Below are 14451 nucleotides of genomic sequence, written 5' to 3'. Positions count from 1 at the left end.
GAGACCCGCGCCTAACTTTGGGGAGAGGGGCGCGGGCCGAGTTGGCGGGATCGCCACCGAACGGGCCGGACCCCGACGGAGGCCCCACCCCGCCGTCGGGCCTAGAGGAGGGGGAAGGAAGGCCGGGTCTGGGGGCCCCGCGGGGTCGGCTTTCCCGCCTCAAGTTTCCCGGAGCGGCAATGACGTACTAGGCGCCCAGCAGCAGAAGAGGGCACAGCCTGTCCCCGGCTCAGCACGTGCAGCTGTATACCAAGCTTGTATGCTTTTGTTACCTACATTCTTCCTAGTGCTAGCTCTGCCACCGAGTGGATTCGGAGCAGCAAGTCCCTGCACCTCATCGGGCCTCAGTTTCCCCTTTGTACAGCAGAAGGATGGACCATAGTAGCCTGGCGCATGTTGAGAAGCGTGGGTGGAGCCGGGAGGAGGTTTTCTCGGATGTGCTAGGGTGCTTCCCGTGCAGAGCCGGCCTCAACTGGCTAGGGGAACGGGGTAGGTGGGAGGGGGGGGCGGTCCCGGTACCTTGAGGGGTACTTGCGTGCGCCTTGGCACTTTGGGGCTTCCTGCCTTGAGAGTGAGTGTCTGCGGTTACTTTGAGAGAGGGGGAAGCGGTCTTCTTACCACATCCTGTCCCCTGGAAGGCCGATGAGGTGAATCCGTGTTAAAGGAGGACCAGAAGTTCAGAGTTGTGGCGGAGGGAACCTTGCTGTATTGAGTCTTTACGTGGAAGAAGAAACTAAAAATAAAGAAGATAAATTAGTTTGAATTGGTATTTAACAATAGAGGCATATGTCTGTTTATTGCCCTTCGCAAGATGCTGTGTTTCTGTTTTTGTTTTGTACAAATTGAAGGTTTGTACAAGTCTCATGTGGAAAGCGAGTCTTGGCACCAACAGCATTTGCTCACTTTCTGTCTCAGTGTCACATTTTGATAACCCTAAAAATATTTCAGACCTTGCACTAGCAAAAAGATTACCAGTTGGTGAAGGTGCAAGTGATAAAACTTTTTTAGCAATGTGCTTGCGTGTTAAGTCACTTCAGTCATGTCCAACTCTTTGGAACCCAATGGCCTGTAGCCTGCCAGACTCCTGTCCATGGGATTCTCCAGGCAAGGATACTGAAGTGGGTTGCCATGCCCTCTTCCAGGGGATCTTCCCCACCCAGGGATCAAACCCCATCTCTTCTGTCCCAAACTGCATCTCTTCTGTCTCCTGCATCGGCAGGCAGGTTCTTTATCTCTAGCACTACCTGGGAAGGCCCTTTTTAGCAATAAAGATTTTTAAATTAAGGTTTATGTACTTCTTAAAAGACATAATGCTGTTGGCACACTTACTATACTAATATAGTGTAAACATAAGCTTTATCTGCACTGAGAAACCAAAAAAATTCGTGTAACTCAATACATTGTGAGCTTTGATTTACTGTGGTGGCTTGGAACTGAACTGGAAATATCTCCAAGGTATGCCTGTATTTGGGGGCTTCCCTGGTGGCTCAGATGGTAAAGAACCTATATTTAGATTATGGTTGCTATCATGCGTGCAGTAGCATCAATAAAGAATTGGCTCTTTGCAGCAAGAGGATCACTTTTGCAAACATATTTGAGAGTTTCACACCAGAGTTCACTCTGAATCCTGTGACAGTCAAACAGTTCTCTCTGCAAGTTCTTGGGCCTTTCTTTTACAGAAGCTCTCTTCCTCTGTGGTCAGTGGCTGCTCGTTTTCCACAACATCACTTACACCCACTTCGTGAAATCCCACGCTTTTTGCAGGATTTGTAGTTTCACTCATAACCATGTGCTTTGTCTTGGCATGGCTGAACGTTGATAGCATCTGACAATCAGCTCAGGGCAGATTTTGCTGGCACTATGTGGGGTTTGAGAAGGAACTGACCTATGAATATTGCAGTGGCTGACCTTTGCTTACTGTGTACTTTGGACCTGTGAGATTCAGATATTGAGTACTCAGACAGCTGGAACACCCCCGATTTTAAACTTGGGGAAATGCTCACTGAGGCGCTTAGCTGAGACTTACCCAGAGTTTCACAACCAGTAAGGACAGTTGTGGACCAAGATCCCAGAGTTCTTTCCTAGAGTTTCTGAAGGCGGGGATATGGATTAAGAAGATGGAGGAGGCTGAGTTGATGGTGAACCTAACCTCCAATTGTTATTTTACAGCTTATTTTATTATTATCATTATTGGCCACATCATGTGGTATACGGGATCTTAGTACACCAACAAGGGATTGAAGCCATGCCCCCTGCATTTGGGAGCCCGGAGTCTTAACCACTGGACCACCAGAGAAGTCCCCTAAGCTCCAGTTATAAAATCATCATGATAGAGCTATCTGTCTCAAAGAAAAGAACCAAAAATATTGTCCCAGGCATGTCTGTTGCAGGGGTTGAGGGAGGGAGAGCTACCCACTCATAGAACCAAGCTGTGTCCTGACCATAGGCTTGGGAGTTCACATGAATTAGCTCAGTGTTATAGCCATCCTTGGCTTCCCAGGTGGTACTAGTGGTAAAGAATCCACCTGCCAATGCAGGGAGGCAAGAGATGTGGGTTTGATCCCTGGTTGGGAAGATTGCCTACAGTAGGAAGTGGCAACCCACTCCAGTATTCTTGCCTGAAAAATTCCGTGGACAAGGGAGCCTGGTAGGCTACAGTCCATGGAGTTGCAAAGAGTAGGACATGACTGACTGAGCGAGCATGCACACATAGCCATCCTATGAGCTGGTATTACCATCATCTCGTAGTGAGAAAAGTGGGGATTAGAAGCCAAATGACAGACTCCAGTCACATGCTGGGAGATCTTAAAGCCCAGATCTGACTTTCAAGTTTACCATTTCATTCCTGTTGCTAAAACCGCACCTCCTGGCAGCCTACTGGATGCAGCACTTATCTGGTTTCTTTCCCCAGTTTAGCACAGTAGGGTTTTCCACTGAGGCTTATGTTAGTATTTCCCACACATCAGCAGTTCTCTGTCCTGTGTCTCTGCCACCACTTTTTGCCATCAACACATAACTCTTGTGCTATTATTTACTTGGCATTTTTCCTTAAACCATTTCACTTTTTTTTTTAGAACAGATGTATATTTTAGGCTAAATAGGAAATGTTATCAGTTGCTGTAAATAGAAGAAAGTCATAAAAATAAATGTCATGTAAATAAGCAACATCCTCAATCAAGCTAGAAACCCTCACTTTGTTAAGAAAGGAATACAACTTGTACACCCACGTTCGTAGCAGCATATTTACAATACCCCCAAAAGATAAAAGCAACCTAAGTGTGTGTTGGTGGATGAATGGATAAACAATGTGGTCTATACATTCAAAAGAATATTATTCAGCCTTGAGAGGAGGCTAAAGGAAATTCTGACATATGTTTAACAGCATAGATTGACCATAAAGACATCATATTAAGTTAACAAGCTACACACAAAAGGAAAAATATTGTATGATTCCACTGATAGGAGGTTCCTAGAATAGTCAAACAGAGACTGAAAGTAGACTAGGGGTTACATGGGGCTCTAGGGGGTGGGGAATGGGGAATTAGTGTTTAATGGGTACAAAGTTTCAGTTTCCAGAAATGGGAAAGCTTTGAGGGTGGTGATGGTAACAATATAAATGTACTTAATGCCACTGAACTGTACACTTAAAAATGGCTAATATGGTAAATTTCATGTATATTTTTGCCACAATAAAAGAATCACTAAACATCAGATATCCTGTTTTCTATGTCCAATATAAGTTTGAAGAATGAAAATCAAAAGGACGGAAGGCGGTGGTAGAAAGGGGCTAAAGATAATTTAGTTCTAAACAGACACTTCTCCTGGATGTCACTGGGATTGAGAGAGACTGAAAAGTAAATTACTTTTTCTTGGTGTGACTCAGTTTATCTAATGTCCTGTCAGGGGGTGCCACTTACTGCCCTCTTGCAGATCACCAGGGGGAGCAGCCCCCATGGTGAGAGACATCCCTAGGGCTGGGGATGACTCTCTCAGGGTGGTGAGTGGGAGGTGGCTTGCCTTCCTCCCTGCCTGGGAGACTGAACAAGGGCCAGGCATGCCTCCCAAAGTAGAAGCATCTGGAATGTTCCATAGGGGAACTGGAAGTAGGGAAGGCTTCCTAGAGTAGGCAGGACTTGAGATGGGCCCTAATGGATGGAGAGGAGCTGGTGTGCCCAGGTATGTGTGTGTCATAGCAGGATAAGAGCAGGGAGACTGGGATGAATAAGCTGAAGCTCCAATACTTTGGCCACCTGATGCGAAGAGCCAACTCACTGGAAAAGACCCTGATGCTGGGAAAGATTGAGAGCAGGAGAAGAGGGCAGCAGAGGATGAGATGGTTGGATACCATCACCGACTCACTGGACACGAGTTGGAGCAAACTCCAGGAGATGGCAAGGACAGGGAAACCTGGTGTGCTGCAGTCCGAGGGGTTGCAAAGAGTCGGACTCGACTGAGCGATTAAACAACAATGGCAAACACATCCCGAACTGGGTGGAAGTAGTGACTGACTGGGGCTAGACAACGAAGACAATGGGAGCCACTGCCGGCTCCTTGAGCTGGGGGTGTGTCTTGGCAGTGAGTTCCAGAATCTGGAGTGCAGGGCTATGAAACCAGCACCCCCAAAAGGCAGGGTGTAGTGAGGCAGGCCCAGATCCAAGATGAAAAATAAAGGGGCTTTTGGGGTGAATAGAGCTTCCTCCTGGGCCCTGAGAGCAGCTGCTGGTGATGCAACCCTAGAGGTGGCCAGGAGAACTCAGAAAGGAAGGCAGAGCCTAGAGGTCAAGGGCTGGGTCATGGCCACAGAAAACCAAAGTGCGGAGGAGGGCAAGAATTTGTCCGAGTCACCCAGCAGGAACGTGGCCAAGGGATCAAGCATACAGGTGTCCCTGAAAAGTCACTGCCCTGCAGCTGGGGTGGGAGCCTGCACACGTGGGTCTGCGCCTCCCTGAAGTCTCCCTGTCCTGCAAGGAGCAGCTCCCTTCCTTCCTCCCACCAAGTCCGCCTGAACTACCTATGAGCTGTGCTTGGCGGAGGCCGCAGGGGCCCCAGCATAGGGGCAGAGAGGAGGGAGACCGTGTTGGGACCTGCCTGTTTCTCTCTGTAGCTGCATCCCTAATTCATCCCTGGGGGTAGAAAAGCTTGTTCCTGAGTCAGAATTTTCCCAGGGAGTCCGGCTGGGCCCCTGGCAAGAGAGAGCACCCTGTCTTCTCTCTGACACACACCGACACTTCTTCCTGTTGCTCAGGGCTCTGTGGAGGAAGTGGCAGATGTTGGACAGGCTTGTCCAGACCCCTGGCTCAAGGAGCAGCTGGCCACCTTTCCAGCCCCCCAGTTCTGGCCATGTCTTCTGATCTGTACTCTCAGTGAGGCCTTTCTCCAGAGGGCTCTGGACTGGGTAACTCTGGGTCAGGCTTTTGTCCTCCCCCCGCACCCCCAGGCCCCAGGCACCCCAGGGCTTCACGAACACTTCCAGGGACTCTGCAGCACTACCCTTGATAAGCCCCACATGACCCCATGAAGTGGTACTGTCACTGTCTCCATTGTGCAGAGGGGAAACTGAGGCTCAGAGAGTTTCCATCACTTGAGCCAAGTTACCCAGCCAGGAAATGGTGGGCCTGGGGTTGGAACCCAGGCAGCGTGACCCCATGCCTGCCTGAGGTCTTTACCATCATCCGCCTCATTGATCCTTGGCTCAGGCAGGGATCATTCTCCTTTTCCTACTCCTGGGGAAACTGAGACCCAGAGAGCCCTCATCTCTGGCCCGAGGGTTCAGAGCCGAGTGGGTCTTGAACCCTGAAGGGTGCCCCCAACATTGGCCTCCTCCCTCTCTCTCCATGACACCCAGTATCTCTGCAAATGTGCAGCTGCCTCCAGGAAGTGCTGCAGGCTCTGGGGGGTTTGCTATCAAAGGGTGAGCTGGGTGTGGCTATCAGCTCGGGATGCAACAAACAGGCTTCTTCTAGTGAAAGAAGAAGTGCAGGGAGCGTGTGCTGTGCCGGAGTAGGGTGAATGAGCAGAGGCCGCCTGCCCGCAGCACAGAGGTTCCCAACTTCCCCTTCTTCCTGCAGAAGGCAGCCGCGGGCAGCGAGACAGCAGCAGCCGCACAGGTCAGCCCTTCTGTCTGAGTCTCTCCATGCCCCGCTCTTCCTAGACTCTGTCCTGACCCTTGGGTCCCCAGCAGGCACTGGGCGCACCCCTGCCTGGGTGGTTGTTGGGCTGGTGACATCCCTGGAGCAGCAAGGTGGGGCTCACCTGCCTTCCCTTCACCGGTTCCTGGGCCTCTGATGGCAACTCCTAATCTCAGGACTGGAGTGATCTATGTTTTTGGTTTTCTTTTGTTTTCCAGTGGTGGTGGGGACATATTTCTTTTTTTCTTTTTTAACTTGGAGTATATTTGATTTACAATGTCATGTTAACTTCTGTTGTACAGCAAAGTGATTCCGTTACAGGTATATATGCATTCTTTTTCAAATATTCTTTTCCATTATGGTTTTTAAAAGTTAATTAATTAATTAATCAGTTAGTTTTTGGCTGCCCGTGGGCTTTCTCTAGTTGAAGTGAGCAGGGGGTACTCTGGGTGTGGTACACGGTTTCTCACGGCAGTGGCTTCCCTTGTTGGAGAGCATGGGCTCTGGGACGCGTGGGCTTCAGTCGTTGCCGTATGCCAGCTCATTTGACCCCCAGGCATGTGGGATCTTCCTGGGCCAGGAATCAAACCTGTGTCCCCTGCATTGGCAGGCGGATTCTTAACCAGCGGACCGTCAGGGAAGTTCCCAAGATAGTTTATCATAGGATTTTGAATATAGTTCCCTGTGTTATACATGAGTATCTTTTTGTTGAGATCTATGTTTTTGAAAAATAGATAATTCAATTAAGGAGTAGTTAGGCTCTGGGTTCAAACCTTTACTCCCCTTACCCACTTTGTGGCCTGTTATTGAACTTTGCTTTTCTGGACCTCAGTTTCCTTATCTGTAAAATGGGGCTAGTCCAGTAGCCTGCATCTCAGGTGACAGGGGTGAGGGGCTGGCACAGAGTTGATGTTGGGCAGATCAGAGCAGGTGCAGTTCCTCTGAGTGCCCTGGATTAGAGCCTGAGACAGTGTGTTCCAGGCAAAGGCTCTGGGTCTGATTGGGTCATAGACCCCCCTGTTGGGCCCTCGTGGGACCTCCTTTTGGGAAATAATAGCACCTGTCAGGACTTCCCTGCAGAGACCACAGGTTCACTTTCACCCAGGCCGTGGGGGAGGCGGAGGTGGGAATTCCAGTCTGTGGTTGGCAGGAGCAGCTGTTGGGAGGAGCACGTGGGGCCCTACCCAGGAGCACATTGGCTCAGTGGGCTCTAGTACTGTTGGGGAGAGGGTGGTACACAGCCAGCTCTGGAGAGGGAGAGGAAGGCAGAGGTTCTCCTGCTCAGTGTATTCCTGGCTGGGAATCTGGGTTAGAGCCTCAGATTCCCAGGAGTGCGGATCGTGGATATGGTTGAGTCTCTGTCTCTGGGAAATGTGCTTCTCAGGCGGTGCCAGAAGTAAAGAACTTGCCTGCCAATGCAGGAGACATAAGAGACGTGGATTCAATCCCTGGGTTGGGAAGATCCCTGGAGGAGGGCATAGGCAATCCACTCCAATATTCTTGCCTGGAGAATCCCATGGACAGAGAGTAGGCTACAGTTCACAGGGTCTCAAAGAGTTGGACACGACTGAAGCAACTTAGCATGCACGCCCTAGGAAATAGATGACCTTGGCCTCATTTTACAGTTGAGAAAGCGTGCAGCACAGAAAGGTCAAGTTCCTTGCCTAACTTCACAGCTCAGGTGCTGAAACGGAACTAGTTATAGAATTTACATCTCCCAAAGGCTCTGCTCTGCGTGCCACCTGTCCCCTCATGTTCTGTTGACCTGATTAGGGTTATGTTCTTCCTGGTAGCAACTCAGCCTCCCGGCCACCTTTTGGAAGCTGCAGCATATCTCAGGGGAGAGCACTTGACTTGGAGTCTGGGTTTGTGTTTCAGCTTGCACACTGGCCTGCTGAAGAACGCCAGGCAAATTCTTGTGTGGTATTCAGTTTTTCCACTGTCAGGGGGAACCTTCCTGGGAGTCAGGTAAGGGGATCCTGTTTCCTGTGCTGTGTGCTAAGTTGCTTCAGTCGTGTTTAACTCTGTGCAAACTTATAGACGGTAGCCCAGCAGGCTCCTCTGTCCATGGGATTCTCCAGGCAAGGATACTGGAGTGGGTTGCCATGCCTTCCTCTAGGGTATCTTCCCCTCCCAGGGATCGAACCTGAGTCCCCTGCATTGGCAGGTGGGTTCTTTACCACTGGCGCCACCTGGGAAGCCCCCTCCTATTTCCTATAAGGCTTCAAATAGTGAATTGTGCTATTTGAGATGGCTGAATGAGAATGAGATGGCTGAGGGTGTGGGGTAATGGTGAGTGGTGGTCTCTCTGAAAGGATGGGGAGGGGGATGTAGGAGGTTGCAAGCAGAAGTGAAGATTGTGGTTTGCTCCTGGGAAAGGGGATGGAAACCATAGCTTCTATTTGGTTGCTTGGGGGAGGGATCACTTCTGCTTTGGCCTTAATTTCCCCAGCTAGATGGGGGGATTAAATTCCTCTTCCCCCTATGTCTGTCTGGCAGCAGCATGGCCAAGGGCCTGGGGACCCAGTCTTAGGGTCCAGACCCTGGAGGTCAAGTCCACACCACTGGCTGAGCCTCATTTTCCCCATCTGTACTCCCAAGGGAATCTTTTTTGCATTCTTGGGTTCTCAGTTTTCTCACCAGAAATATTCCAGATGATCTTATTCAGTGGTTTCCTTTGCCCCCCTAAATCATTTCTTTTGATCTCTGAGGTCCTGAGAGGGTAAGTGAATTGCCCAAATGAAAATTAAAAAATGAAACGTTAAAAGTATTAGTATTAGCAGGAACTTAGGAGAATTCCTTTATAATGCTGGAATGGGGAAGGTCTTTCTACCTAAAACTCAAATATTAACCTAATAGCCAAACAAATAAGAACCCAACACTCTGACTCCATAGTCTTTATTCTCTTTTAAAATAAAAATAAACATACATATTAATATATAGCATTAAGGGAATTCCCCAGGGATCCAGTGGTTAGGACTCTGTGCTTCCACTGCAGGGGCATAGGTTGGGGAATTAAGATCATACAAGTCAAGTCACGTGATGCAGCCAAAAAAATAGTGTTAAGACAAATGGGTAACCACCAGAAAAAATTTGAATCCATATTGCATACTCTAGGTCAACACAAATGGACTGGGAATTCCAAATATAAAAAAAATGAAACCTTAAAAGTATTAGAAGAATCTTAGGTGAATTCCTTTATGATGTTGGAATGGGGAAGGTCTTTCTACCTAAAACTCAAAATCCAGAAGCCCAAAGAGAAAACACTGGTAATTTCTATTATAGAAAATTTCTATATTAAATAAAGAAAGCTACCTGGCAAAAAAAAAAAAAGAGACCATATATAATGTCAAAAGGCAAGTGACAAACAAGGGAAGATATTTGCAACTCATATAATAGACAAAGAGCTAATTTTCCTATTATGTAAAGAGTTTCTAGAAGTTGATAAGGAAAAGTTTAACCCAATACAAAAATGGGCAGATAATGAAGTTGCACATGCAGCAAATAAGGCAGGTGTTAATAACACCTGGAGGTATTGGAGTTTCAGCGTCAGCATCATTCCTTCCAATGAACACCCAGGACTGGTCTCCTTTAGGATGGACTGGTTGGATCTCCTTGCAGTCCAAGGGACTCTCAAGAGTCTTCTCCAACACCACAGTTCAAATACCACAGTGGAAAAGTTCAAATACCACAGTGAGTATGTTATACGAGCTATTTTTAACCTGTCCTTTCCATTCAATGGGCTTCCCAGGTGGCACAGTGGTTAAGAATCTGCCTGCCAATGCAGGAGACACAGGAGTTGGGGGTTCAATCCTTGGGTTGGGAAGATCCCCAGGAGAAGGAAATGGCAACCCTCTCCAGTATTTTGCCTGGGGAATTCCATGAACAGAGGAGCCTGGTGGGCTGCAGTCCATGGGATTGCAAATGAGCAGCAGGCATGGTATTCCACTCAGTGACATCCTGTGCTCCTCTTCTATGCGGCTGTTTACATCATAATTCTTAGTAATGAAATGGCGATCCACTGTACTATATTTAACTTTCAATTTTGAAAAGGTGATAAATTAGCAAGAAGTTGCAAAAAATGTACACAAAAATTTTTGTGTACATCTCACCCAGTCTTATTCCATGGTAACATCTTTCATACCTAAGGTACAACATCAGAGCCAGGAAATTGATTTTGGTACAATTCATAACCTTTATTCAGATTTCATCAGCTTTTATACACTGACATGGGTGTGTGTGTGTATGTGTGTTTAATTCTATGCAATTTTATGAAGTGTAGATTCTTATATAACAAGGAAGATACAAGACTTCCTGTTACCACAAGGCTTCTTAGAAACATCGCCAGTCCCTAAACCACTGACAACTATTAATCTGTTCTCCATCTCTGTAATTTTTTTATTTCAAGGATGTCAAATAAATAAAATTATAGAAATGCAGCATTTTTAGACTGGCTCCCCCCCCACCCCCAGCATGACTGCCTAGAGACCCATCCAAGTCGTGTGTCACACATTTTTCTAATTGCTGAGCTGAGCTTGTTTAACCATTCACTCATTGAAGGCACATTGGGATTGCTTCCAGTTTGAGGCTATGGCTAATAAGGCCTCCTATGCAGGTTTTGGTGTGAACATGAGTTTTGATTTCTCTGGGTTAAATGCCCAAAAGTGCGATCGCTGGGTCATATGGTACATTTAGTTTTATAATATATTACCAAACTTTTCCAGAGTGGCATTGGACTGTAATTTTTGTAACTATTCCTCTATTGAGGAATAACATTTACATAGTTTTTTGCTTTTTTATGATTAACAATGGTATTATAAATACTTTTCTATGTATTTTACCTGGCTTGCCCTCTTATTTCCATAGGATAAATTCACAAAAATGAGTTTCCTGGATCAGGGCTATTCAGAATGAAAAGTGTGTGTTGTCCAATGATTCTCTTGAAAAGGCTGAACTCTTGACACTCTCATGGGGAGTGGGGTGTGCTTGTCTCTCACTGGGTGATACCACATTTGCAAATCCAGTGGCGAAAAACTTGAAAGTCATGGGGACATCCCTGGCAGTCCAGTGGTTAAGACTGCACTTCCATCAGGCGCACAGGTTTGATCCCTGGGGAACTAGGATCCCACAGGCCAAGTGGTACGGCCAAAAGATTTAAAAGAAGAAAGAAAACAAAATTAAAGGTCATGCTCTTAACTACTTCTCTCTGCCTTTACCATCAAACAGGTGTTTGAGTTCTGTGGTTCTCCCTTCCTGGAACTCTGTGGGGCATTTCTGGTGACTTTCTCCCTCTGTGAAGGAGGAAGGTGAGCTTCCTTATCCTCTCCACACCTTTCCACTTCCTCTTCCCTATATTCTCACTATATTTTTGGCTTGACTCTCAAAAATTCGGTTTACAGACGGATGCTTCACCTACTACAGTTTTCTATTTGTTTAGTTGATTTATTTTATTTATTAAACTCACACTTTTGGAGAGTAGTTTGATGAGTTTTGACAAATACTTGGAGTCCTACATACATTCTATCTCAGTCCAGATATATACTATTTCCATCCCCACTTTCCAGGTAGCTCAGTGGTAAAGAAACTGCTTGCCAAAGCAGGAGACTCAGGAGACTCGGGTTCAATCCTTGGGTCGGGAAGATCCTCTGGAGAAGGGAATGGCTGCCCACTCCAGTATTCTTGCCTAGAGAATTCCAGAGACAGATGAGCCTGGTGAGTTTTAGTCCATGGGGTCACAGACAGTTGGACACGACTGAGCCATTGAGTGGAGCACATCCCCCTGAACAGTTGCTTTGGCTCCTTTTATAGTCAGTTACCTTTTTCCCACCCCATGGAAACTATGGATGTGTTCTCTCACATGAAGCTTTTACTTTTCTGGAAGATCATATACATGCGATCATAAAATACATACTCCTTTTTGTCTGGCTTCTTTCACTTATCATACTGATTTTGAGACTCAGCCATTTGTTGCCTGTGTCAGTGGCTCATTCTTTTTTATTGCTGAGTAGTGTCCCACAGTATGGATATACCACGGTTTGTTTATCTTCCCCATTGGATGCAATTGTTTTGGCTGTGCTGTGCAGTTTGTAGGATCTTAGTTTCCCAACCAGGATTGAATCCATGCCCTTGACAGTGAAAACACCGAGTCCTAACCACTGGACCGCCAGGGAATTCTCTTGATGGAAGTTGGTATTGTTTTCAGATTTTTCAAAGTGCCTGTGTGCATGCTAAGTTGCTTCAGTCATGTCCAACCCTTTGCGACCCCATGGACTGTAGCCCGCCAAGCTCCTCTGTCCATGGGATTTTCTAGCAAGAATAATGGAGTGGGTTGCCATGCCCTCCTCCGGAGGATCTTTCCAAACCAGGGACTGAACCCGTGTCTCCTGAGACTCCTACATTGCAGGCAGATTCTTTACTGCTGAGCCACCAGGGAAGCCCTTTTTCAAAGTAGTTGTCCCATTCTGTATTCTTTCCATCCATGCATGAGAATTCAGCTGTTGTATATTCTCAGTAACACAAGATATTACCAGTCATTTTGTTTTTAGCTCCACCAGAAGGTGTGTAGTGACTTCTCTTTGTGGTTTTATTTGCCTTTCCCTAATGACTAGTGATACTGAATATCTTTTCATGTGCTTTTTTGGCATCTATGTATCTTCTTTGGCTGAGTGACTCTTTAAATCTTTTGCCTTTTTTATTGGGTTATTTGTCTTCTTGTTTAGTTTTATGAATTCTCAATATAGTCCAGATGCACATTTTTTTTCAAATTTGTGTTTTCAAATATTTCCTCTCAGTCTATAATTTGTATTCTCACTCTCTTAGCAATGATCTTCAAAGATTAGAAGTTTTAATTTTTGATGAAATTCAAGCTATCCACTTTTCCCTTATATAGGTGGTTTTTTGGCCATAGTGCCATTTTTTGTGGTACATTAAAATTTCTGCATGTATTATGAGGCCTCACAATATAGTGTTGCCATTTTTACATTAGACATTTTTACATTAGACAGATGTTAAAATTGAGAAAATTCATTCTGTATTTGACATATTTTTATCAGTTTCAACACTCCATTTCTCTGTGTAGGTCCATGTTTTCATCTGGTATAAATGTTCTTCTGCAAAAAGAATTTCCTTTAATATTTCTTTTAGCGCAGGTCTGCTGGAAATGGGGCTTTTTGGTAGCTCACCTGGTTAAGAATCCTCCTGCAATGCAGGAGACCCTGGTTCAATTCCTGGGTTGGGAAGGTCCTCTGGAGAAGGGAGAGGCTACCAACTCCAGTATTCTTGAACTTCCCTGGTGGCTCAGATGGTAAAGAATCCACCCGCAATGCAGGAGACCTGAATTTGATCCCTGGGTTGGGAAGATCCCCTGGAGGAGGGCATGGCATTCCAGTTCAGTACTCTTGCCTGGACAGAGGAGGCTGGTGGGCTACAGTCCATGGGGTTGCAAAGAGTTGGACACGACTGAGCGACTAAGCACAGCACAGCTGCTGGAAATGAATTTTTTTAAGCCATTGCTCATCTGAAACAGTCCTTATTTGATTTTAATTTTTGAAACATATTTCCACTGGGCATCAAATTCTAGGTTAACACATTTTTCTTGAAATATGTAGTTGTGTTATCTTCTGGTTTGTATAGTTTCTTGAGAAGTCTCTTGTTTTATTTCTTATCTTCTGTATCTATTATTTCTTTCTCTCTCTGTCTTCAAGATTTTTTTAATCTTTGGTTTTGCATCAGTTTGACTGTATGTCTAGGTGTGGTTTCTTTATATTTATTCTGCTAAGTTTTATAGAACTTCTTAAATCTGTAGTATGTTGTCTTTCACTAATTTTGGGAAAAAATGCAGCCATTATCTCTTCAAAGATTTCTTCTATGTTCTTTCTCTTCCTTTTGGGACTCATATTACATGTTTATTAGACCATCTGCTCTTGTCCTACCGATTTGAGTTTTATTTTGACTTTTCTTACTCTTTGTGTTTCAATTCAGATTATTTATATTGTTCTATCTTCAAATTCACTGATTACTTTGCTGTGTCTGGTTTGCTGATTAATAGGCATTCAATGGCTCAGATGGCAAAGAATCTTCCTGCAATGCAGGAGACCTGGGTTCCATCCCTGGGTCAGGAAGATCCCCTGAAAAAGGGAATGGCAATCCACTCCAGAATTCTTGCCTGGAGAATTCCATGGACAGAGGAGCCTAGCAGGCTACAGTCCATGAGGTCACAAAGAGTTGGACACAACTGAGCAACTAACACTTTCACTTTTTTTCACTTCACAATTGAAGAAATTCTTTATCAATGATATTGAGTATTTCATTTCTACCTGTCTCT

At 45.9% G+C, this 14451-nt stretch overlaps 1 protein-coding gene across 7 annotated transcripts in view; it reads left to right on the top strand.

Moving 5' to 3' along the window:
- The first annotated feature begins 5929 nt into the window (after nucleotides 1-5929).
- The window catches only part of GPR114 (G protein-coupled receptor 114), a 27061-nt gene continuing 18539 nt past the window's right edge, over nucleotides 5930-14451 (top strand). For 2 of the 7 annotated variants that reach the window (XM_010861871.1, XM_010861875.1), the window contains exon 1: nucleotides 5947-6107. Coding sequence is in view for 3 of the 7 variants with exons in the window: in XM_010861870.1 (XP_010860172.1) it covers nucleotides 6010-6107 (98 nt within the window). In the remaining 4 variants the exon portion in view is untranslated. Of the gene's footprint in view, nucleotides 6108-8006; nucleotides 8097-9721; nucleotides 9822-11354; nucleotides 11435-14451 lie in introns of those variants that run through there. The other 5 variants (XM_010861873.1, XM_010861872.1, XM_010861870.1 and 2 more) reach the window with 5 other exon arrangements.

The sequence above is a fragment of the Bison bison genome, unplaced genomic scaffold (assembly GCF_000754665.1).
Source record: "Bison bison bison isolate TAMUID 2011002044 unplaced genomic scaffold, Bison_UMD1.0 scf7180017864473, whole genome shotgun sequence".
In the NCBI taxonomy this organism is placed as follows: Eukaryota; Metazoa; Chordata; class Mammalia; order Artiodactyla; family Bovidae; genus Bison; species Bison bison.
The sequence above is the reverse complement of the archived record's forward strand: the minus strand, read 5'-3'. Positions and strand labels throughout refer to the sequence as shown.